Source organism: Crotalus tigris, unplaced genomic scaffold (assembly GCF_016545835.1).
Source record: "Crotalus tigris isolate CLP2741 ecotype Arizona unplaced genomic scaffold, ASM1654583v1 scf7180000017668.6805642782:7212621, whole genome shotgun sequence".
Classification (NCBI taxonomy): Eukaryota; Metazoa; Chordata; class Lepidosauria; order Squamata; family Viperidae; genus Crotalus; species Crotalus tigris.
The window spans coordinates 4,877,886-4,904,670 of record NW_024096554.1 but is presented as its reverse complement, the minus strand read 5'-3'; the positions used below and the strand labels follow the sequence as shown (position 1 = coordinate 4,904,670).

Here is a 26,785-nt window from a genome sequence, read left to right as displayed (position 1 = left end):
TTGTGATGCAGCCAAGAATATTGGGCTGGCAGCCAAGCCAAGAAGCCACCTGCCCAGTCCCAGTTGTGCTTTAGCTCTTCCAGCTGCCTGCCTTCCCCCCCCCCCCGCCCACCAGTAAGGTTCCTGTTCCCTTGATGAGTAGCTTTACCTTTTGTTCTTCCAATGCTAATTACTTTAGTGTGTCTGGACCGGTTGCCCACAAAGTGTGTGGAGAGAAAGCAGAGCACAGGACCGCCTTTGGCTTCTTGTGGAGCTTTTCTTCTGGGAGCAGAGCTTGTGAACTGGCACATAATTGCTTCCCACTTTTCCCTTGAATGACATTTGGCTTTTGCCAAGCGAAGCCCTCAGGAGGGCAGAGAACTACCTTTGGAGAAAGAGTGGGGGTGGAGGACAGGATTGCCATCGTAGAGTTTATTAGAGACTCCTGTGGTGGACTTAGCTATCCTATTTCCACTTCAGAGAAGGTAAATCGGTGAGCTGAAAGCTAAACAACTTGTCCAAAAACTTGATTGTAAGGCAAAGGTGACAAATAAAGTCCAAAATCTAAAACTACTCTTTAAACCCACTTTCCTTTCCAACAATTGCTGATCTCACAAATGATGGATTATTTCCCCCTTGCCCTCCAGCAGCCATCTCCCCCTCAAATTCTCTTTCTTCTTGGATGCACACATAGAAAGGGTAGGATGGGCTGACTCATACGGACACCTAGGGAGAGAGGAAAATGCACACCAACTCAAATGATGCCTTGCCTCTTTGGCATTTCAGATCTGTTGGAGTTTAACAACAAAAGCAGGAATAAGCCAGATTTTGCTGGGAAGACCCTGGATCAGTGCAAATACAGTAATTCTCTCCTTTATCACCTATTCAGGATAGGCTGGTTATCCTGTGGACTTCATGTTGCCTCGTGCCTCGCATCTATGGCCCTCCAAAGGGCTCCAAGATCACACTACCAAAATTCAGCAGCAACACGGTCAGATTTTTTTTTTTTTGCAAAGACTCTTATTTTGCAGGAACCTTTATTAATATATAGGGCCGTGCAAATAAATTGAAAGAGGTGCTTTGCAAAGCACTTGTGTGCATGAGAAGAGAAGCAGTTCTCCTTGAATCAATAAAGCAGCCCTGTCCTTTTGAAAGCTTGCTTGGGTATTTTGAAGACAATTCTGGTTATCCACGAGTGCTTTGCTGGCAGTCTCAGACATATGAACTGGTCTTTTTTATTGCAATGAGAAACACTGTTCTCCTAGCATTTTTGTGAAGTACCTTCCTCAGATGCTTTGCATAGCCTGCTCCTATGTTCAGTGGACCTAGAGATGTGAGACATAAAAAAATAAGAATAACTGCAAAATGAGTGGTTGAGGGTATTTGGAGACATGTTTTCCCATTAGTCTTGTAATCAGAAGAAAAGAGTTTCAAATGTCTTATGCCCCAGTATTTCTTCCTCTCCACAAAAACTGTCCCCCCACTCCCTCTGCTCTCCCCATAACAATCATTCTAATGTTGCTCTTTTTACAATGCCTCTTTTGTTTCTTGGTGGGCATTCCCCTTGAGATTTCTCCACAGGTCCCTGCCACGTCATTTGCATTAGAAAACAATTCAGCAGCCCAAGCAATGTTCCGCTCACTTAGCTAATTTGCAAAGCACCCGACTGTCATCACTCTGTGGGAGATGTGAACAAAGGGATTTTTGTCTTCTGGCCTGTGACCCAGTCCAGTCGCAAAGCAATAGACTTGTTTTGGTTTCCCCACACATTCTAGAGCCCTTCACTTGTAGTCACACAGGTTTCTTCACAATGTGGAACCAGATTGCCACTGCCATCAGCAAGCAGTGTTGTTCAATTTTTTAATCTAGTTTACAGACTGGAATCCATGGTGGTGTTGCATCAAAGCAGTTTAATGCTGCTTAGGTTTCTCTGAGATCAGTCAAGGTCACCTGTTGCCCTGCATGTTGCACCCAGATAGGTTATTATTATTATTTTTTTGCTACTTAGATAAGTTTAGTAAATACCTTTTTGCTGTCCATTTGCTTAGAGGGCGGATATGTAAATGAAATTATTTACAATGTCCAGATCCATGGATAACGGTGGTGAACAGGCACAAAGGCCAGATTGGTCCATTTAGGGAAGTGGTTCCTTAATGTTTTGTCATTGATTTTTTTATAGGAATATACTTCCTCTAAAAATCCAAACACCAAAGAAGAACAAATGAACAATGAAAACAGTACAATGGAACCTTGGGAAAGGTGACTTTATTAGATTATTTCACCACAAAATAATTACTCATGAATGGTGAGGCTGGCTAAGGAAAAATGACAAATGGGCGGGAAGGCCAAATGAATGCAGACTCTACTTCCAAAAAGCCTGGGAACTTTGGGTGGTCAACTATGGCTTGATAAGTGCTATTTGTCTATTGAATGTTAAGCCTTTCTAGAAGATACAAATACAGCCCTTTCTCCCCCCCCCCCCGCAATTCAGTTATCCTTTTCTCATCTCCATTCACTTTTACTCTCCATTTTATATTCCCTTCGCAAGGCAGCTGCCCAGTTTTTCTCCATATTTCTGTCATGCATATTACAACAGTTTATGCATACCAGATGGAGAAAATGCGCAGATAACAATTGTAATAATGGGGTACTTTATTTTTCAGGAAATCAATTTTACTCAGTAATGCTTTTTAAATTTTGGCCTGGCTGTACATGCTTTTGGAAGGGGGTTTCTTACAAGTATATGGGTACACATTAAAAATGTGTCCTAGGCACACATCTTTGATTGCGAGGGGAGCCTCTGGGAGCCTCTGGGATTGATTTTCTTTGTAGCTGGCAAGTCAAAATTGACAAGAAGGGGAAGGTGGAATATTGCCCAGGATTTTTCTTTGTGTTGTTTTTCTTGTGTGCCTTGGGGAGGTGGCTATCTTGAACTCAGGATTGTAATCCTTTCAGGTAATTAATATACCGTCTTGTATCAAATGAGTGCACCTTGGTTGGCATAAATTGCATTTGGGACCAGATCTGAAGAGAATCCATTTTGTGGTATAATATCCTGGTAAACTGAAGATTCAAATTCCCATTCGATGATGAAGAGGCACAAAATCTCCACCCACCGGATGCAAGAATATCTTTTAAAATAGGAAATTGATGACCTGTGCTCTAAATAATGTGACAATATCAGGATTTATTATTTATTATCTATCCCCTGAAGTGGTTGGAGCAAATGAAAAAAGCAAACTAAAAGAGATCCTAGCCTGTTTTCCAACCAGCTGCAACACGCCTGCCAGTTGAAATCACAAGAAGTCAATCTTTTAAATGTTGGAGTAACATATTTTTTTTGTTTTAATATAGCCCCTGACCCAACTGCACAGCCAGGATAGGAATCAGGGCTTAATCTTTCAAAATTGTGCTATTTATGGAGCAGCTTCTTTGCCTTCATGTCAGCATGTTTTCACCTATGCTGCATTCTCTGTCCTCACCAAAGATAACAAGGCTGTGTTTATATCTTTCACCCAGATTTTCCCACTAGAAATGTTGGCTACAGTTTAACTCTGTGAATGTTTCTTCTGCTATGTTTGAATTCACTGCTAAGACATTTAAAATGCAAAGCAGACAAATGGAAGGTTCCTCTCAACTTCTTTTGGGTGAACCTTAAGTAGCAATTAAAAGAACAAACATGTTCCCAGTGTAGTAAAGCAAATTAAAACAAACATATGCAAGCCAACACATAAGTTGCACCATCACAGCCTTAATCAGCATACTTTGATTAGCTTGCCATATAATGGATAAATACAATATGATCTACAATACTCCCAGCAAAGATATGTAGGGGAAGATCACAATACTGTTACAAAAACATTAATTAATTTGAAATTCTTTTATATGGGAGGGAGGAAGGGAAAGATTTTAGTCTCCATATTTTAGCTAACTTCTCCTTTAAAAGGAATTGAAGATAGCTCAGGCTGATGGGTATTGTCTTCCAAGATGGCTGTATTCATGATGCAATAGGCTGGTGAAACTCTTCAAGCCACTGATAACTATCTCTTTCTTATGATTCTTGGGGGTATACACGACACTGCCAGAAGAGGTCTTATATCAATTTCCATAGGCTATGATTTTATGGGCATTAAGAAGAAAGATTGGGAGCAGATAAGTGTCTTGGTGAATTCAGCTGGTCCAGTTGAGGATCAAGACATAAAAAGAAAAAACAGAATCTTGGATGTGAACAACTGGCTACATAGGTAGTGCGGCTGAGAAGGGTTTGGGTTCCATGATTATAGACGGGGCTATTAGATGACAGACTTTTAACAAGGTTATACCTCATAAAGACTGACAAGGATGTTTTCAATAAGCACCACATGGTGCTCATCATTAAGGGTGTTAAAGAGCAGCAAATGGAAGAGGATGGCAGCAGCCCAGAACCTACTATGCTGTTAAATCCATGGCCAACACCACAGGAGAGAAAGGAAAAAGTGCAAGACTGGAGTGAGAGACTTAGAAATTGGCAGGAAACTATAAATATGAAGCCAGTGTGGAATGATGAAACTTGGTGGGATGCCATGTGATTGGAAGAGTCTGGAAAAAGACAGTTTATTCAAAAGGAACAGGCTCAGTTAAAAAAAGGTGTACTGTGCGTGCAACAACTTTTGAATGTACTTTGATTGGTCCAGAACACAGTGGTGAGATTGCTGGCAACATTGCTCCTTTTGAAGTTACTGCATTGATTACCAATCAGTTTGCCCCTCCCTCCCCCCAAAAAGGGCTGAATACAACTTACAAAGCTTTAAACAGCGTGCCAACGGGCTAGTTCAAGCACTGCCATGCCAAAATTCTTTCTTTGAGCCTTCAAATGATTTAACGGTGTTCATTTTGTACCAACCCATATATAAAAAGGTTGCTTTATATATGTATGCTGTTTCATCATTTTACTCTATTGTGATCCACCCAGAGTCTTTGGACTGAGGTGGGTTGTAAAAATTATAAAAAAGCTTATTGTAAACTATCCAGATAAAAGATATGGACGAAGCTTTTGAGCCAGATGATCACATTTTCAAAGAGGCACATAATAAGGATGATAGATTTCTGGTGGACTGGATATCTGCTGGAAATCTGTGTCTATCCTTTTTTGGCACCTCATTGTCAAAACAAGGAAAGAACAGAGTTGGATGGCATCAAAAGTTAAAAATAAACGTATGTATTTATGCATGTAACCAACTGGGAGGAAAGTGAAAGTTAATGAAACTTTGGAAGAATGTTTCATTGAGTTTCACAATTATAAGGGGAAAGACTAGTGGTTAGCTTTGTGTATTGGATTTCAGAAAAGCAGATTTTAATGAAATCAGATGGAAGGTGGATCAGATTCAATGGCTGGAGATCCTGAAAGAGAAGTGTTCAGGAAAGATGGGAAATCCTGAAAAATAAGCTATGGAAAATGCAATCATGCACAATTCTTACCAGAAGGAAAAGTGGAAGACCAGTGAGGTCACATACATTTTCTAACACGCTAAAAGAAAAAGGGACTTGTATAGGAAATTAGAAGAAGGGCAGGTAACCCAAGGAGGATATAAGGCAATTGCAAAAACAGACAACAAAAACAAACTACAGGGACTATGTCAGAAAAGTTAAAATTGAATCTAAGCAAAGCTTTTAAGAAATGCCACCGACAAAGCAAAGTTTTCAGATACTCAGAAACAAAAGAGATTAAGGTTGTAGGGTTTTTGTAAGGTGAATAGGGTGAACTGGAAATAAGTAAAAGAGCAGAAAATCTTAACTTGCTGTTTACATTAGTCTTCTCTCAGGAAACAAAATTCCAAAAGGCCATCAGTGTATCACTTGTGAAAGAAGAGAGCTTCAATTTTGAAAAAAGAATATTTCACTAGTTTAAATTAATTTGGGTTTCCAGGACCAGATGAATCTGACCCACCTTCCATCCGAGTTCATCAAGAAAGTAGTGTAGGAGATCTCAGAACAGCTAACTATCATCTTTGAGATGTCCAGAAGACCTGGATAAATTCCAGTCCCAATTGTGATCATAAGTCAAAGATTATCTGTATTTAACAGAAACACAGGATTCAAGTCATATATCTCTTTCTTTTCTCCAGGCCCAATTTGGAATACTAAGTCCAGGTCTGGGCACTGCAGTATAAAAGGACATGGACAAACTAGATGCAGTGTTTCTCAACCTTGACAATTTTAAGGCATGTGGACTTCAACTCCCAGAATTCCACAGCCAGCAATGCTGGCTGTGGAATTCTGGGAGTTGAAGTCCACATGCCTTAAAATTGTCGAGAAACACTGATTACTAGAGCAACTTTAGAGGAAGGCTGTGAAGATGGTGAAGGACCTAAAACCAAATCCCAAAAAATAAGGGAGCTGCAGAAGAGATGCAAAAGCAGTATTAGGGTTATATAAATAGTTATCATATAGAAGCAGGAGACTAACACTCTCCTAACACTCTAGTAGGGAAGGCAAGACCTAATGTGCTGGAACAACAGAGGATTCAGATTAGATAACAGGGAAGAATTTCCTGACACTGAGCAACCAACCAGGAGAATAGATTGCCCAATGAAGTGGTATTATGTCATTCACTAGAGGTATTCAGAGCCTTAACAGCCACCCATTCAAATTGTTTTACTATATCTTGCTCTAAGCATGAGGTCAGTTTAGAAAACTTTGAGGTTCCACTGAACTGATTTTTATATCAGATGTATGTATATAAAAGAAAGGAGCGATTTCTTTCCCTGACAGCATCTTAAATATGTAGTAGTATCTAGCCACACTTGACCCCTCTCCCCCTGCCAAGGAAAAGTTTGTTAATACTTGGATGGAAAGAAATTCTACGGTTGCACGACAATCTGAGTAGTTGCAAAACATCCTGGAAGAAGTCAATTGTAAATGACACCTCCGTGAAGGAACCAAAACTCAATCTTGACTTTTACTTTTAGGAGCAGCTTGCAACCCTTACAGGATTGCACAAACTGGCATTTCAAACCCTTACCTGCTATGCTACACCAGCTCTTAAGGCAACTTTGCCAGGTGTAGCATTTCTATTTCCCATACGACAAGCTGAAGGAATCACACTTGTCAATGTCTTGAAAATTTCATGAGCACTTTTCTCTGCTCTATTTACATTTTCTGTCCAGCTAGGTGGGGAGACACCTAGAACATGGCAACTGAAGAGAAAAGACACCCCCACTTCTATAGCTGCTCCTGGCATCTGATCACATTTTCTTGAATCCAATTGAATGAGAAGGTAATTCTGCTTTCCTCTGTGGGATCTTCAAAGGCAGTAATGAATAGGCCACCATAATTACCAACTTAAGCCAAACAGTAGGAGAGTAGTAAATATGTTTAAGCAGCTTTGTACACCTCTCACCTTGCAAGAGAACCTCTCAGTCACAATTCAGTCTAATGGCACTGGGAACAAGCTCCTTCTGTTATAATCAAAATATAACATAAAGGCCTCACACACAAGAATGAACAGCTGCTGTCTACTGCTGCTAGTAGAGTCTTTTGATATACGAAGTAAATGAAACAATAGTGCTGTTCTAAATTAATGGTGAGAGCAGGGGAAGGGGAGGGTGGAAAACTACAGTATAAATAAGCAACTATCCATCCAGTGATTACTTAATGCATGTTAATACACCAACTGTGCCTTAACATTTCTGGGAAATCTGCACGAACATACTTTATTAAGCTGTTGGGATGTTCTTGCCTGCCCCTAGGTTCTATTGCCTGACGTACCTCTAAGGATTCACACGTTTAAGTTATCAAGCAGTCACCATTTCAGGGTTAGAGGCCACTCATATGCCTCCTTTTTAATGGAAAAAGGCATTTCCCTTGCAGATCCTTCAGCAAGTATGAAGATGTCAGCTACCTTTGCAAATAATCTGGCACATCTCTGCAGCAAAAGGGGTTGAATCACTCCTGGAGTAAAAATCCTGCAAAATCTATCACTAGGGAGTTGATGTGAAAGAGGCCAGCACACTCAAAGCCTGGAATGATGTCAGCCAGTTTAGTAGTGTTTTCTGCAAGATATATTTAAATGACCCGGCACACAATATTTCTTTCTAAAGCATGTTGTCTTTTTTCCTGTAGAATCCATTGTTCAATTCCAAACATAGAACATTGAAACAATCGTTTTCTTTGGAGTGGGTCCACGTAGGCTGTCATCTTTTAGACTCGGATGATTGGTTTGCATCTTCTGCCTGGAAGCACCTGGAGCCATGAAGCTTTGTCCTCCTGTGGAAGTGGCACGGGGTGAAGATGCTTCTTTTGGTTTCTTAAGAGCAGCACTTCTAGTCTCGCATCTCAAAATAGTCGTTTCATGGAATTTAGTTCAAAACAAAAACCCAGCTTATTCTGAAGTAGCAGCCGAGCCAGAATTGTCCAGATACACAAAGATATTCTTCATTATGGCGGTACTGAAAAGATAGCCATTCAAAGAGACTTTTGTTAGCTCAATGCTTTCCGTCTTTAGAGAAGTGTAAGGGAGTGGGGCAGAAGAGAGATCAAGTACAAGCAAGATTTCAAGTCAAAACCCACATAAGTCACACAATGATGGAGTGTCAGCACTCCCCTGAAAATATTAAGAGCTTAAGCTTTACAGAAAACGTTTGGGATTTTTTTTAAAAAAAGCATTAAAATATTCTGGTGACACATGCTGCAGAATGTTAAAAAACACACGTTTTGAACTAGGTTCAATTCTTATACTGACTAAAAGTGTGTAACATACAGATAGTCCTTGACTTATGGCTGGTCATGTAACGACCACTCAAAAGTTACAATGGCCTCGGAAAGGATGTTTTACAGCTTGTGAAGCATTTCCAGCCATCATGAAATGTTGCAATGCCTCCCTGCAGTTCCATGACCACTTTTAGGGCACACGGCAACTGGTTCACATTTACCACCAGTCGCAGTGTCCTCTGGTCATGTGACCCCAATTTGCAATGGTTTTTGTTTTGCCAGTTTCTGGCATTTTTCCATTGGGGAAAAAAATCAGGTCAGTCAGTGGTGCGTCGACTTCTGGTCGCAATGGCTTACGACCAAAATTCTGGTCCCAATTGTGGCCACAAGCCGAGGAGTAGCTTTACACCTTTAAGTAATGGTTAAGAAAGTACATTTAGATTTTAAACTCAATCCTTACAAAACATTCAAGAGATCACGTTTCAAAGCATTATTTTCCAGACAGATTTACTGCAACACATGGGTAGTTGAGAGTGAAGAATTGAAATTACGTTGAGTGGAGGGGAAATTACGGCACATAAATAAAATCCCAGGCTTTCTTAAATGAAAAAAAAACTCTCTATGGCTGCTAGGGAAGCCTGACAGCAGGGGAGTTCTTTTGGTCCTGCAAGAATCCATATAATTCTTAGCTGGCAACAAAGAGGGGGTGTTTCACTTGTTGCCATCACTTAATTTGGATATAGTATATTCTTTCAACATGCTGCAAAAAATTCTGGAGCATTGGACAGTATCACAGTATCTTTTGACTTTATTTCTCTATTAGTAGAGAAATATGCATAGACGTGTCTCAATTGGCTTTCAAAATGTCTTTAATTTTTTTTCCAAGCTGTAAATGCTATCCCATTTGCCTAGGATTAAACCAATGTTTTTCAACTTTAGCCATCTCGAGATATATGGACTTCAACTCCCAGAACTCCCCAACCACCTTGAATTCTGAGAACTGAAATCCACATATCTTAAAACTGATAAAAGTTGAGAAACAACTATTTAAACTCTGCTCAGAATACTACTTTGTTGCTCTTACTGATGTTTTTGGGAGCAGAGAAGATTAGGCAGCTACTCTTGAGATTTGCCTCAATCAACTTCTGATTACCTTGTTAGAATATGGACATCAACTAGACCTCACAGATAATTGGACTTCCTCACATGCTTCTGAACAGCAGGTCAATAAGAAATTGAAAACTGGGCCTACAACGCTCCCAGCTATTCAAGAAGACCAACGCTCCTCGTGATTTGAAGAAATCAGGCTTTCATATTGGGAAAATCAAATAGGGAGATCAGAAACTTCTCCCACTCAAAATGCTGGAAGAAACATATTTTCAATCCATGTATCTCCACCCAAAGTCAGTTTAGCAATTGCAAAACTGAAGTTCTGTTAGAAATGTAATCAGCAAAACTTCCTACAAGTGCTCCTTTCTAATTAGCCTAACTTAACACAACAATAGATCAGAACAGAAAAACAAGAACCTACAGGCTCTACGTGCTCAGATAAAAATCTTCAGATACTTAAGATATTACAGCTGTAATAACAGAAATGCAATATCTGAATCTCATTGGTGGTAGGGAACTGGGTGCAAATGAAACTCAGCTTTTGACATCAAAAGCCTTGCCAACTTTAGCATGGGGTTTCTTAATGGAAAAGGAGTCCAAATGAGACACATTAATGCTTAAAGGAACTTTGGTGGAAATCCAAAATCTCTACTCCCAGCAGAATAAGTACAAGGGAACCACAAAGAACAGCAGGCCAAGCTTACACACTTTAAAGTTAACAAAGAAATACACATTACCTTCCAAAATATTCCCTTTCTTGTTATCATGATGTCTGGACAGAACATCCCAAAATTTCATACCACATACATTTTAGGAAGAAAGTGATGATCTTGTAGAGTTCAAGTAAACCACCTTATGACAGAATCAAGGGAAATGGAGCTTTCTTTGTTAACAGGCTGTCGTGGGGAAATGTCCAAAGGTAAGATCCAGGAGAAACCATGATCCTATCTATTTATTAATCTGCAGTTAATTCCACCAAACTATCAAAATGGTAAAATAATGGCAACATTATTTTATCATAAAAGAACTAGAATACTTCCGTATTCTTTTGGAGTGAATTTTGCTACACACTTTTAAGTTCTGGAAACAATAAAGGAGTTGTGCAATTTTGTTTCCTTGTGTGTTTGTGCATCTAGAGGAGTATATATTCTCCCCAAGATGTAAACACAAGACAGAAGGAAGATGCAGATTGCCATTCCCCCCCCCCCATTCCTGCATTTAAATCTTGACATCTATCCAGCAGAAGCATCTCTTAAATTAGCAGAACTCAAATATAAGCTTCTCTTTTCAGATAACTGATAATCAAAGCCACAAAAACACAAGATTTTAGCAACCACAGTATGCCTACTGATTTTGTCTTCTACACTGCAGTAAAACTGAGATTACAGGTCTGAAAAGTAGAGTCACTACAGCTGTCTGATGTACAACACAAACATGCACATATTTTACTTATGGCCTGTATTAGCCTGCCAGGGCCAGTCTGCCTCCCTGTAGCAAAACTGAATTCCAGCCCTATGCCCAGACTTGCTAGGACTCTATTTGCCATTTCCTCTATTTTCAGGAATGCTGAGTATTGAGACTGACTTTAGTTTAGATTTAGGCCTGCAGCTTTCTGTGTATAACATTCTATTGTTCTATTTAACATTAGTTAGCATTACAACAGTGGGTGCAAACTATGTACCCTTGACATTTCCAAGTGCACAGTTCTACTCTGGAGGAAAACAAATATTCTCAGTATGAGTGGCTTTTCCTCCTTTAAAGGTCCATGATTATTTGGCAGGCTTGGCTGTGCTGTAAAAGGCCTGGGAAAGGAATCTTGTAGGTGATGGAATAATTTCTGCAAGATCTGCTTGTGAGTCGACATATATATGTATGTTCGTTTAACACTGGCAAGAGTCCTGTTATGATAAGCAGAGAAAAGGCATCTGGTGGCTCTGCGATGTGATGGGAATGACCGCACAGTGGTTTCTTCCAGTCTAAACCACCTGTCCCATAGCAGAGCATTTGTAGAGTCCAATGTTACAGCCCAGGGAATCCACTTCCAGTGTAAGTAGTATTTGTGTGTATGAATGCCCCATTTCTTCCTTGAGCAAGATAAGGAGGATATGAGAAGAAGAACCACGAGGACAGAGAGTTATGTCACTGATAGCCATCCACAGCAGAACACAGTATCAAACTCTCTTAGGGTATTTTCCGTAAGAGTTTTCTCTGGAGGACAGGAACAGCGCTAAGATGTCTGCACAAAAGGAGCCCAGAAAAGAATCCGAGCCCCAAACTATCACAGCACAAAAAACAGAATAAGCACCACCACAAGGATAACAAGGAGGATGATAATTGCACACCACTGTCTTCGATCTGCCAGTAAAAACAAAATCAAGAGGAAGAGAAATTAGCTGTATACTTGCCAGAGATGCTACTTTTTTCACCGAGAACAATGCTAGAGTTAAGTTAGGACTGGGGGGAAGGGGGGGAGAGGGAGAGACAGCAGTAAGAAAAAACATGATGTTAAGGGAGACCTTCTGCAAAACAACCCACTTAGATATCGGGACACGTCAATCAATATGGTATGCACCACAAACAACTCACTCCTTGATATATCAATTCCCTGAATCAATGGCAGCATATTGCTTTTTACCAGCATTTTTTAATTAATTGTTCTTTGTTTATTACATCATTTTATATGGCCACCCATCTCATAGATGCAACTGGGCAGCTGTCAACACATGAAAAACAATAAAAACATTATCAATAAAACCTAAAAACTTACAATGGACATCAAGAAAAAAAATCTAAAGCCAGTAGGCAAGGCTTGGGCCACCTAAACCTACGACTCTTCTGGTCTGAAGCACATGCAAGTCTTCCATGCTTTGCAAAAGTGTCAGGTGCCAAATTAATCTCTTTTTTATTATTTTAATTTTCTATCTTCTGACTTTAAGGTTGCACTTTTATTTTCTCAAACAGTACAGACTTCGCAGGTCTGAAACAAGTGCTTTGAGACATCCGACTGATGTAGAGGCTGCAGCTGCTGAAAACTGTCTTGCCTTGCATGATGGAAAAATTGACATTTTATTACATTTTTGTTAAGATTTCAGGCTACTTACCATTAGTCATATGGGATACTTTTGCAAGTTTCTTCATAACATTATCTAGCCGAGACTGGGTGCTGTCCACCTCATGAGAGAAATCATCCAACATGCTGCAAGCATAGGAACACTGCATTGATTATGTTCTGGATGGATGTTGTTTCTTCACTAGCATTTTATAGCATCGCCTAACACTGTTCCTGTATTCATTACTGATATAATGGCATACGCATGAACTGAATATTAGAAACTTGAGGTCCCTATGATGCAATGGCCTATGTGCTGAAATTTGACATAAGAAAAGTTAGGCAAGATGTTACAAAAAGTTGTTACCTAACAGAGAAGTAGATATAATTTGGAAGAGTCTTGGAGTCTATTTCCTCATGAGACTTGATTGTAGCTATCATTTCTCTTTTCTCTCTTTCAGTCATTACTTTCTCCACAATTTTCCCTTCTTCATTTATTCATTCCGTCTCTCTCACACAAAGTTCACACGCTCTTTCACTTATATATAAATTTTCTTATACCACAGCCTTCCAAATCAATTATTACAAAAAGTTCCAACTATAAGTTACATAAGACACACGTAATTATCTCCTAACAGTATTAGTAATGGTAAGGATACAAAACCCTTTCCCATTTCAGCCATCTGTCTGTTCGTTACCGTTCTACTCTTATCTTATCTATTGGGGTAATCAGCAGGTATGTTCAAAAATATTTTGTCTTCCTGATGAATAGAAGAGCAACAAGGATAGGGATAATTTCAAATGGGAAATAATTTCTTAGTTCATACTGGCATCTTCCTATCCCATAACTATTTTTATTTTCTAAAAATTCTTTATATACTTAATATCTAATTTGGAAAATAACTGACATTACAAAAATACAAATTGAGGAGTAGTATACATGTTTGTTTTCAAACATTATTTTTTCAGATGTAATAGAAAAGCAGCAATCTTGTTTTTTTAAGCTTAAAGTTAATTGGACAGGATTGGGAGAATTGTAATAATGAATTACTGAAACTCTTTAAAAAGCAAGCAAACTGATTGCTTGAGTCTATTTGTGAGAAGCAATTATCTCCAGAAATAAAAATATTATCATTTGAAATGGTAGATTCTATTAGTAAATTTCCCCTTTGTCTGCATTGGTACTTTTTATCAATGTCTACCACCCTGAATGAATAGTTTCTTTGAGTTCCATTTGTTCATTCCAAAATGTGTTTTAAGGATAAATGACTTTGCTTTTATTTTATTTTTTGTTTGTTTGTTTGTACAGATAAGGACTCATGCTGCTGATTCCGTTTCATGCAAGCAGGGTTTCAATTTGCTTAATACTCACACAGCTTGTTCATCCAACTCCCCTCCAATGCGTTGGGACATATTCTTTAGTACTCCAATACTTCCAGAGACCAGCTCCAACTGTTCATCCTGTTGATCAATGATTAACTGGAACACAGAACAGAGAGGTGGGTGAGGGGACAGGAAGAGAGGAAAGAGTTATGTAGTTCAAATTATGCATCAAAAAGATAATTGGCTTCTGACTGCAAAATGCTCTATCTTCTTGAGCATCCAGAGACTACCTTGAAGAAAAAGTTCATCTTGCCATAAAAATGACTGAAAACTTATCCTTCCCTCCTCTGAACATTTTTTCCTAAAGAAAAAAAATCCCACCTTACAGTCCTGACCAGATCTGAAAAGGAAAACTGAATTCCTTCACCCATGGTTTGTCTAGCTAGACTCTCAGTAATACTTTTTAATTTAAATGGGTATGAGTTCTTGATAAAGTGGAGAATGACACGCCAACATTCAGAGAAGGGACTTCCTTGACTCAAAGCCCAGTTCAGGGATATCTTTAACCCTGAGAATGTGTATCTATGTGTGGGAGAGGAGCATCCTCATTTCTGTGTCTTCGTACAAAGCAGAAAAGGTTCATTCATACTTGCTATCGGTACCAAATATATGTGTCTCCCTGGATTTCCCTTGTTCTTTATTTGGATACTGTGTCAGGTTGTGTATGTGGGACGAATATACAACTGGCCACTCCCAGACACTCTTTGAGAAAGAAATGCTCTTATCACCTTGAAGGCATGATGCTCACTGTCACCTCCTGACTCCCCCAATCTGAAATACAAATGCGAATGCATATGAATCTCACCTATTATCTTAAGAGCCTGTGAGATTTCTGGGTGAAAGCCTCATCTAGAAATCCTATTCTATAAGTGGCTAGTTGGAATCTTTGCACAGAGAGACAGATCCAGACTACCTGCTGCTGTGCTTGCTGATCTTCAATGAAGTGTGAATTTGCAGACTGCAGTTCTCGATCCAAGCGGCTGTATTTATCCGTCCTGGAACTCCAGCTGTGAGTTCTACTTTCTCCCAGAAGCACCTGCATAAGAATAGGAAATACAGGGTCAGTTATTGCATGTTATTGAAATTGAACCCTTGCAAGACAGAGATGCTGTTTGTCCAAAAACACGTGGATCTTTTGTCATCTCCGGATTAGATTCTAGATGGGCCGGCACTCGCTTGAAGCAGTAGACGTTATATTTGAGGGTTCTCCTGGATCCACAGCTACTGCTGGATTTGCAGGAAGAGACTAAGGCGAGGGGATCTTTGCTCAGCTTTGACTGATGCGCTGGTGGCAGTCCAACCTTGAGTGGGACGTCTTGGTGCCAGTAACTCATGCTCTCACCCCCTCTAGGTTAGACTATTGCAACATGCTTTAATGGGGATGCTTCCAAATATTATTTATAAACTGCAACTGGTGCAAAAAGTGGTGGCCCACATACTGACACGTGAGAGTAATACCTACTACAGCTGTACTGACTTTCAGTTGGCTTCTTGGCTCAATTCAAAGTGCTGCTTTTAATAACGTGAAGCGTAACATAAAACATAGATGCCTCTCTGCTATCTACAGGAGTCTCTTTCAGGGAATACTGCACATCCCAAGAAGGGATTTTTTTTAACATTCTCCCCATCTAAGAAGTTGGGAGGGGGAGGGGGAAAGAGAGAATGGAGAAACAGAAGCAATGTTTCTCTGTGCAGCCCTTTTGCTTTTGAATAACGTTTTCCAGAGAAGATTTATTAGGCACTCACTAACTTTCTTTTAGAAAGCCATTACAATAGTATTGTTTAACAGAAATTTTTGGCTTAGGGCTATCATCATCGGTTAATTGACACTTTTTAATCATTATCAATTGTATGAGGGGGGTTTGTTTGACTGTTGTATTCCATTCAGTCTCTACTAAGGGGGATGGACTATTAACACTGTAAATAAATCAACAAACAAACCCACTCTGTTATTTTAAACTGTTTATTAGCTATTTTGATTGTATTTTTTTTATTTAAAACCTCCAGAATGTATACTTGATTATGGGGCATGCAAGAATGGTAAAGCAAATGGACAAATGCAGCATATAAATCTTATGACTCAGACTGATTTCATCACATTTCCAAAATCAGATGTTTAAGACTCAGTAAGTTTCTATTTTCAATGCTGCTGCTGCTGCTGCTATAGCTCAGTTTTCAAGCAGATTATTAAGAAGCAATCTCCTTCTTTCTCTATAAAAGGAACAGTGGTAACAGAAAAAAATCATACTAGTTTGAAACTAAGTTGTTAAAGAGAAGATGAACTATAGTAATGACAAATGGCCAAGAAGAAAGCTCTGCTTATTTTAATCTACATTTACATCTTAACTTTGCTGTTTCCGAACTATGTCAGATCCAGAACAGTATGAACATACAAGATTTGACTATTAATTTTTAGAAAAGCTTATATCTGCACAGTTTATCATGTACAGGCAATACTTAAGAATAATATTCTGTTTATATAGCTTTAAAGAGCACACAAATAGATGTCTGATCACTTGAAATCCAATCAGTCTTGAGCTCTTAGTATGTCCAGGAGAGGCTCAGGGAACTGATTGGCTTACCAGCATCTCTTCTCCATAGCAAGACAAAGGTACTGCTGCTCCACAAACTCATCTTCCACCAAAGCTATGTCTATATTTGGAAATGTACGGTTTCTGTCTTCAGCAGCCCCAGCATTCACTTCTTGACGGATTATCAATGTGAGCATAACAATAATTCCCTCCCATCCATTAATCTAGGGGGAAAGCATGAACCAAGTCCGGTATGCTTTCTGGACTAAGGGAACCTTCCCTTTTAGGTGGGTACAACTAAACACCTAGTCCAGTCACAACTAACGAAGTTGGCATCCAAGATGCAAGGTAATCCAGTTATTAGTACTTACCTGCCTGTTTTTCTTTTCAGCCAGCGCTTGAACAGAAGTATTTGACATTTGATCCTTCATATCCTATTGTTTTTTTAAAAATATATATATATATATGAGTTAGCATAATTGACTAATACGGGTAGTTCAATCACCATAAAATAATTTATGTGACAAATAAAACCCAACTACATTGTCTTTTTCTTGCTTTGTTTTCTTTGGGAATGTTCCAATAACAAAAAACCTTGTAAGTATTAATTCAGGGTCAATAAGCAGATATTCATTTGCATATTTATTTCAGGAATCAAGACTAAATATAATCCACTGGAAAAGGAAATGGCGATGCAATACCAGTATTTTGCCAAGAAAACCAAATGGACATTCACGAACAGGACAATGTCAACATGATGTTGGAAGATGGGCCCTTCAGCTAGGAAACTATTTCACAAGTGCTGTGGAACAGTGGAGGGCAAGTACAAGCAGCGCCAGTGTTTATCATGTGGCTGAGTTAAAGCTGAAAGAATGCCAAACTGCTGATACGGCAAGAGGAAAAAAAAAGTTTGATGCTGCAAAGATATGTACATCACTAGTTTATGGAATGTTGTCAGGTTTACAATCAAACTAAACTTGATATTGCACAGCAAAGTCAGGATTGAATACTGACAATGTAGGAATTGGCAACTTGGAATGCAGTGCACATCAGTGTCAAATCCTTGATGAACAAAAAAAAACATAGAAAAGAAGGAGTAGCCAATTAGCTATCATTATTAGAAAAAGATATGAAACACAGTACCCAAACACAACTTCCCAAGTGACAGAATAATCTCAATTTGAATCCAAGGCAAGCTAATCAGTGTTATAATTCTAAATTTATGTTTCAGCCATAGATGCAAACAAAATATAAGTTGAACAGTTCTATATGTCTGGTAACATCTTGATAAAAAAACCCACCCAAAAGAGACATCATATTAGCTATAGGAGACTAAAATGCTGAAGTTGGAAATGAAGTAACATATGAAATAATGGGGGAATTTGGCTTTGGTGCACAAACCAAAGCCGGAAACAGAATAAAAACAAAAGATAAAATTCATAGAAAAGAGGTAATACAAATGTACAGAAAAATTCTACAAAAAGCATCTCAAAATTGATATGTCTAAAGATTTGATCATGGAACTAGAACCAGACATTCTGGTCAACAAAGTTAAATGAACCCTAAAAATTATTTCTAATGCTAAAGTTCTAGAAACCAATGAAATATTATTTTCAACATCTTACAACTTGATAAAGATACAGATAAAATATTACATACAGTAAGTACAGGTAGTCCTTGACTTATAACTGGTCACTTAGTGACCGATCAAAGTTATGATAGAGTCCCCAAAAAGCTCTTATGACCCAGTTCCAACAGCTGCCAACATCAGCATTTGGGGCACATGGCAACTGGCCTGCGTTTATGACCATTTTGCAGTATCATACAACAGTCATTTACAACATTCAGTAACTGTTACTAAAACACAACTTAGCCAAGAAAACAAGGAACCAACAGAAAGGAACTCAACCCTCCCCCGCATGACTCTATTTCATTCAAGGGGAAGAAAGGGGAAACACTCTCAGGCTTTTAAGATTCCGTTATTATGGCCTACTACATCAATAAAGTAAAATACTAGTATTTCTTGTGGTATCTCAATCCTGACAGGGCTTCTTGAAGACCTCATAGCCAGATTAAAAAAAAGGTTGACAAAAAGCAAGCTGGCTAGTTATTATCACTGATACCTTCTGTTTACAAGAATTCAAAGGAGCGATCACTATTAAAGACAATCTTGGAGAAATAATGTTCACTATGACATAAAGAATTAGAAATGATTGACAAATGAGCAAACTACCACAAATATGGAAACCCAGAAATAAAATACTTTTAAAAAATACTTAAAGCAGGCATCTTGAGAACTACTGTAATGCCACAGTCTAGAGACCCAATCCTCCCTAACTGGTATAAAGGCATTTTGTTTTTTGCATTTTCATGAATTCTGCCTTACAGTATTGAGGAAAGTGATGGATTGTCATTGTAGAAAACGAGAAAAATCCTGTTTTATTAAAACAGAGATAAATATTGGAAGCTATTTTTATGACCTGCCCTCAGAAACATTGCATTGCAGGACCAAAATTCTGTTTTTGTTCATGAACAGCAATTTTGTGAGATATCTTCATTTTCTGTTTAATTTCATGATGAATTAGGCTGTTTATGCTGTAACAAATAGGTAGAATTTTTTTGCACTATATCATAGCGTGGCCTCAAGAAAGCCAAGTGTCTTACCCTAACCACTTGCCGAGTGCTTGTGATGAAGGCTTTTCTCACATCTAGTTCTGTGGCATCAAGATTGAATTTCCGAGGATTTGCTTCAACAATGCGTTGAGAATAATCAGTTAAGGGATTACATTTCAAATGCAGTTTTTATTTATATATTTTCATGAAACCTTTAAAAATTAATAGTGTTAGTACACAAGGAAAAACTGTTCTATTAGCATTTTTAAAACTGCTATGCTCTTATGACTTGCTTTGTTTCCTGTTTTGTAAGATCCTGGGCTAAAACCATTATTAACAATGCTACATAATTCAATTTTGATGTCTTTTGGTGGCTAGGTGCTTCTTAGAGTTACACTATTAAAAGTATTTTCCTTTAATAAGGTTCCATTTGTGACTACAGACTGGGTAAAAGGAAAGCAACATATATATATATATTTGTTTTCTGAGGTTTTCGCGGGTATTTGTATATAGGTCTTTGGTTGTTCGGGTTTTCTCCCACGTAAAATTGGAAGTGTCTTGGCGACGTTTCGACGAAGTCCCATTCGTCATCTTCAGGCTGGTGCTTTCAGCTTCGTGCTTTGAGCAGCAATGTGTGGTCTTAGCTGTTTCTTCCTTTTAACTGCCAGTGGGGGTATGAACTGATTGGGTGGGAGCTTGGCTGTGTTCTGATTGGGTGGAGGTGTGTTCTGAATGGTTAGGGGCTTGGCTGTGCTCTGATTGGCTGGGGGAGTGTTCTGTTTGGTTGTGCTCAGGTTAGTCTGAGTTGCAGAGGGGTTTAAGATTTTGGGCTGCCTTGCTATTTTCTGGCTTCGCGTTCGTGGTCGTGCCTCCTCTTCATGGAGGGTGTCAGTTTGCTTCATGTATGGATTGGAGGGGTTTAAAGTGGCTAATGATGCAGCTGTGGTCTGGCTTCTGGTTTGTGGTCGTGCCTCGTCATCGGTGTGGCTTTGGGTTTGTTTTTTGCGTGGATGTGTGTGGTGACATCCTGTGTGGTTTTTGTGAGTGTGGGTCTGGTATCATTTTTTGTGTTAGGGAGTCGTTTGTCAATAAGGGCGGGTTTCCAAATGGCTGGTAGGCGGGAGGTATCATCTCGCTTGTTCATGCTGTGTGGGCGTTTTTCTATCTCGATGGCTTCTCTGATTATTCTGTTATTAAAATGTTCACTTTTGGCAATGGTTCTGGTATTTTTAAAGTCAATTTCATGTCCTGTGGCTTTAAGGTGTTGGACCAGGGAAGATGTTGGTTCCTCTTTTTTGACTGAGTTCTTATGTTCTTCAATGCGTGCACTTATTCTTCTGTTGGTTTGTCCGATGTATGTGGTGGGACAAGTGGTGCATGGGATTTCGTATACTCCTTGATTTTCTAATTCAATTTTATCTTTGGGGTTTCTAAGGATGGTGGATATTTTTCTGTTTGTGCAGAATGCTGTTTTGATGTTGTGTTTATGGAGGATCTTACTGATTCTGTCTGTGGTGCCTTTTATGTATGGGAGGAGGGCTTTGCCGTTTTCTTGTTCTTTGTCTTGGATTTTAGTGGGGGTTTCTTTTTGGATTAGGTTTGTAATCTTATTTCTATGGAATCCATTGGATGTTAGTACATTGGTGAGAGTGTGTAGTTCGGGTTTTAGGTGTTGTTCGTCAGCTAAGCGTTTTGTTCTGGAGATGAGTGTCTTGGCTACAGAGTTGATCTGTGCTGGGTGGTGGTGTGAGAGAGCGTGCAGATAGCAGTTTGTGTGTGTTTTCTTCTGGTAGATGGTGTGTCCTAGGGAGCCATTGGATTTCTTGTAGACTAAGACATCCAGGAAGGGAAGTTGGTTGTTAGCTTCTGTTTCCATGGTGAACTGTATTTTGGGGTGTAGGCTGTTGAGGTGTGTGAGGAAGTTGTCCAGTTTTTCTTTCCCATGTGGCCAGATTATGAAGGTGTCGTCTACGTATCTGAGCCAGAGTTTGGGTTTGTGATCCGATTTTTCTAGAGCTTGGGTTTCAAAGTGTTCCATGTAGAGGTTGGCAATGACAGGTGAGAGGGGTGATCCCATGGGTGCTCCTTCTGTTTGTTTGTATTTTTGTCCATTATAGATGAAGTATGTGTTGGATAGGCAGTGGTTGGTCAGAATCCATCACCTCACACGTAAAAAACTCATTCCAGTTTATAGAGATCATAAAGAAACAAAACTTACAGCCCAGCGACCTACTAGTGAGCTTCGATGTCATATCCCTCTTCACCCAAGTGCCTATCAAAGAAGCCTTGACAGCTATTCAAAACAAATATAACCCCCCCAAACACATCTTAGATCTGACCAACCACTGCCTATCCAACACATACTTCATCTATAATGGACAAAAATACAAACAAACAGAAGGAGCACCCATGGGATCACCCCTCTCACCTGTCATTGCCAACCTCTACATGGAACACTTTGAAACCCAAGCTCTAGAAAAATCGGATCACAAACCCAAACTCTGGCTCAGATACGTAGACGACACCTTCATAATCTGGCCACATGGGAAAGAAAAACTGGACAACTTCCTCACACACCTCAACAGCCTACACCCCAAAATACAGTTCACCATGGAAACAGAAGCTAACAACCAACTTCCCTTCCTGGATGTCTTAGTCTACAAGAAATCCAATGGCTCCCTAGGACACACCATCTACCAGAAGAAAACACACACAAACCGCTATCTGCACGCTCTCTCACACCACCACCCAGCACAGATCAACTCTGTAGCCAAGACACTCATCTCCAGAACAAAACGCTTAGCTGACGAACAACACCTAAAACCCGAACTACACACTCTCACCAATGTACTAACATCCAATGGATTCCATAGAAATAAGATTACAAACCTAATCCAAAAGAAAACCCCCACTAAAATCCAAGACAAAGAACAAGAAAACGGCAAAGCCCTCCTCCCATACATAAAAGGCACCACAGACAGAATCAGTAAGATCCTCCATAAACACAACATCAAAACAGCATTCTGCACAAACAGAAAAATATCCACCATCCTTAGAAACCCCAAAGATAAAATTGAATTAGAAAATCAAGGAGTATACGAAATCCCATGCACCACTTGTCCCACCACATACATCGGACAAACCAACAGAAGAATAAGTGCACGCATTGAAGAACATAAGAACTCAGTCAAAAAAGAGGAACCAACATCTTCCCTGGTCCAACACCTTAAAGCCACAGGACATGAAATTGACTTTAAAAATACCAGAACCATTGCCAAAAGTGAACATTTTAATAACAGAATAATCAGAGAAGCCATCGAGATAGAAAAACGCCCACACAGCATGAACAAGCGAGATGATACCTCCCGCCTACCAGCCATTTGGAAACCCGCCCTTATTGACAAACGACTCCCTAACACAAAAAATGATACCAGACCCACACTCACAAAAACCACACAGGATGTCACCACCACACATCCACGCAAAAAACAAACCCAAAGCCACACCGATGACGAGGCACGACCACAAACCAGAAGCCAGACCACAGCTGCATCATTAGCCACTTTAAACCCCTCCAATCCATACATGAAGCAAACTGACACCCTCCATGAAGAGGAGGCACGACCACGAACGCGAAGCCAAAAAATAGCAAGGCAGCCCAAAATCTTAAACCCCTCTGCAACTCAGACTAACCTGAGCACAACCAAACAGAACACTCCCCCAGCCAATCAGAGCACAGCCAAGCCCCTAACCATTCAGAACACACCTCCACCCAATCAGAACACAGCCAAGCTCCCACCCAATCAGTTCATACCCCCACTGGCAGTTAAAAGGAATAAACAGCTAAGAGCACACATTGCTGCTCAAAGCACGAAGCTGAAAGCACCAGGCTGAAGATGACGAATGGGACTTCGTCGAAACGTCGCCAAGACACTTCCAATTTTACGTGGGAGAAAACCCGAACAACCAAAGACCTATATATACATACATACATATGTATGTATATATACATACATACATATATATATATCAACTTTATACCCTGTGTAAATGTACAAAGGTATCCATTTATAAAGTGTATGTCTTATACTTTTACAAAGGACAGAAGTTATATATTTCTGGGTTCAACAACTGCTCCAAAATAAGTTGGATGAGAACTTGTAATTATTATACTGAATAATTTTATAGAAAAACCATTTGGTTGCTTGCCTAGATACTATGTGAGTTTATTTAACTATTCACACCAAGAACAAAAAGGATATTAATTGTTTCATCTAAATCTTCAAGATCCCACTCAATGCTCCTTAAATTGTTCCTTAGCTCATTTGTGGTCCAGTCAATTTCTTCTCTTGTAGCTGTTGACGGATCTTGTAGGAGTTCTGTCCATCTCTGGAACAACCCCTGAGCAGTATTAACTGCCTTCTGAACTTCCCTGGAAGTGAAAGGAGGAGGAAAATCCTCATGAGTGCTCACATAGATAAGGTGTCATCATATAAACTATAAGTATCATGATATGAGACTGTATGTTTCCAGTAAAACTTCACTTTATAGACTAGTGCAGGGGTAGGCAACCTCGGCTCTTTTATGACTCATGGACTTCAATTCCCAGAATTCCTGAGCCAGCAGTGTGTTGGAAGGATCTCATGGAAGTCCCTTCTTAGAAATAATGACACAACACACAGGAATGCCAAGAAAGAACTTGGTCAGATTAATTCAATCCTATGGAAGAAATTCTGAGGAGAACAAACAAGGAAGCAAACTCTCATCAGTTTCAATTATCTTGGTTGCAGGAAAAAGAAAGCAACAGTAAAAGATGTCTTTTTTCCCACATCAACAAAGTACAGTATAGACTTTTCTCATTCCCCCCTCCCCTTTAAAATGTCTTTGACTAGAGAGACCTTGGTAACAAATTAGAAAAAAGGCTTCTCCAGTTTATAACACAGGGCCTTTAGTTCCAAAAGGACTCATTCAAAATTAGCAAAACATTCACAGAATGCCACTTACGCAGTAGCTTATGGCTGTTATGCACATACTATAATGAATTCAGCATGCGAAATAAGGAAACAAAGTACAGTATCTTTTAGTAACAATGATAGCGCATTCAGTATGCGGCAATAACAGCATTCCACAACCAATTATAACTTGTGCAAAAGACAACTGAACAAGCAACAAATCACAAATTACTATATTTTACTGCACCATACAAATTTCCACCTGGAAAATTATATTGAAAATCAATATATCATTTCAAAATGTGGGCAGAGAAAATAGCATTTGTTAAATTAAATTTGAAGAGGCAATAAAAACATGTAAACTGTACATTTACATCATAACATTAATTTCAAGGAATTTGCTGTATGTCAACCTATATGTGAAGCACATCCTCTATCTCAGCACAAAAGGTGCTTCAAATCATAAGAGGACAGATTGCAATGCTTAGAAGACACATGATCATGCTACCAAATGTTATTGTTACTTCTTTTAATATAATCTTGCACATAAGTTTTTGATTAGCTTTTCCTCAACCTAATGTCTTTCAGAAGTCTTAGATTATAACGTTTATTATTCCCAACCGACATACTAATGATGGCTGGGGATGGTGAGGGTTGGTGTCCAACACATCTGGAGAGGATCAGGTTAAGAAAGCTTAATATAGTAATGGAAAATAAAAATAATTGAAAGGTTGATTAAAACTGAACAATATGCAATCTTCTTGCCTATCCACATATGTGCACATATTGTACTCTCTATTTAATGCATTCTGAATGTACCAATCTTTCTTTCTTACAGTAGCTTGTTTGAATGCTTCAGCTATAACAGTATTTTAAGGCAAAAATATTTAAATGCATATTTAAAGATATATGCTTTAAAGTTGTATATTTATGTATATGCCATTGAAAATGACCAGGATATAAAAGTATCTTGCTGTGCAAATGGAAAGCTCATAATCCTGGCCTAAAGACAATATTGTAGCACAATGATCAGTAACCTTCTGCTGACATGAAGCCAAACAATGTTGTAGGATAAGAACAAGACTCATACTGGAATGATGATATGGAGGCAGGACCATGATTTTCTTCCTGGGAGTTAAGGGAGATTTGGGAGGAGGTGCAGCGTTTGTTTTTAATTCTCTTAAATCATTTTGGGAGTTGAATTATATTTGTATGCATTACACATCAAAAGGTCAGGAAACCATTCTTTGATTTTTGGTAACCTTATAAGGAGAAGGCCAAGTGGTATAAAATAGGGAGTAGGAGGACATATGAAGCCCTGGTACCACCCTATTCCATAGTGTGCCATTCTGAAATATTGTCTCCAGATATAGCACTGTCATTTAACTATCTTTAATAGATATTTACTGAAACTTTCTTGCATACATCCAACCAGTTTAGGAAAATAAACTGCTACATCAAACTGAATAATTTGGTATGTCCTGGATCAGCTATTACCCAGTTTAACTGAGAGAACTCTCCTATTTAGATTGTTTTCCCCATTTCCACCATTCTTTTTCATTGTTTAAATCTTGCATTAAGGTAGTCAACGGTACCTGTACACATCTCCATGCTTCATAACGCAGACTAATAAATCAAAGAAGACAGAGCCAACCTACCACCCTCCTTAGGATTTTAGCTAGCACTGCTGCAGACAAGTTTGTGCCTGTAACTTTATCGAGGTGTTTGCCAGATAGCATGGAAAGTTGGCTTCGACAGACGAAGATTTGCTTCTACAGTACTAGCGAGCCGATCCACCGAAAAGGAAGTGACACCTTACAACTGCATGGACCATTTTTACAACATTTCCCCTACCTCTTTAACTAACCGCACGTACTGTGTACACTGTAACATGGAAGAGAAAAACCCAGCACAGCAGGAAGATTATCCTGCACGGAGGGGAACAGGAAAACCCTCCGAGAAATAAAGACAATCAATGGCTTCACGTCCAACGGGGTGCAAAGTAAAACTGGCACGATTTCAAAGAAGAGGACCGATCCTTCTTCGACTAAGACGCAGGGGAGAGGCAAGCTGGACTAGGCCGGGAATACCACCCACACCCTGGCAAGGCCTCCTCTTCCTCCACCACCGCACCGCCCTCTCCTCCTTGCTGTCCATCCACCCACCCTTTCACCACAAAGAAGGGGTCCTCCATGGACATGACGCCTGGCGCCCGTCGCTGAGCGGGCTTGGCTCGTAGTTGTCCCCCACGCCGTGCCGAGTGCTTCCAAGGCTTGCAACTCCCCGCTCGCCCCTTCCTACGGGTTAGAGCGGCGGCAGCAGCAACACCTCTCTTCGCCCGCTCGCTCCTCTCTCCACTCTCAGCGGGTTTCAGCACCCTTGGCCCTTTCAGGAGCCCCTTTCACGTGAGGAGGGAAAGCGACACTCCCTATTGGAGCAGAAGAACGTCCACCTCGCCCCACGTGATGATGTAACACGGG

The 26,785-nt window shown here is 39.6% G+C and overlaps 1 protein-coding gene across 2 annotated transcripts; it reads right to left on the bottom strand.

Annotated features, from left to right (window-relative positions):
- Positions 1–1,065: 1,065 nt before the first annotated feature.
- On the bottom strand, positions 1,066–26,736 carry STX6 (syntaxin 6). 2 transcript variants are annotated; one of them, XM_039337126.1, is made up of 8 exons: positions 26,471–26,736; positions 23,616–23,785; positions 19,405–19,499; positions 17,112–17,174; positions 15,123–15,245; positions 14,199–14,305; positions 12,879–12,973; positions 1,066–1,304 (listed from the first exon to the last, which is right to left on the bottom strand). In XM_039337126.1, the coding sequence occupies exons 1-8, from the start codon at positions 26,503–26,505 to the stop codon at positions 1,192–1,194; spliced, it is 801 nt and encodes a 266-aa protein (XP_039193060.1). In that variant the 5' UTR covers positions 26,506–26,736; the 3' UTR covers positions 1,066–1,191. The 2 variants fall into 2 exon arrangements, with proteins under 2 accessions (XP_039193060.1, XP_039193061.1); XM_039337127.1 differs by lacking the exon at positions 1,066–1,304 and adding an exon at positions 7,316–12,132 and having other exon boundaries at positions 26,471–26,730.
- Positions 26,737–26,785: the final 49 nt, after the last annotated feature.

Coding starts and splice junctions, on each gene's coding strand:
- STX6 (XM_039337126.1), bottom strand. CDS start 26,505: ATGTCCATGGAGGACCCCTTCTTTGTGGTGAAAGG. Junction 15,246..17,111: donor CTGAAAAGAAAAACAGGCAG/GTAAGTACTAAT, acceptor ATTCTTATGCAG/GTGCTTCTGGGAGAAAGTAG. Junction 14,306..15,122: donor ATCAGCAAGCACAGCAGCAG/GTAGTCTGGATC, acceptor TCTGTGTTCCAG/TTAATCATTGATCAACAGGA.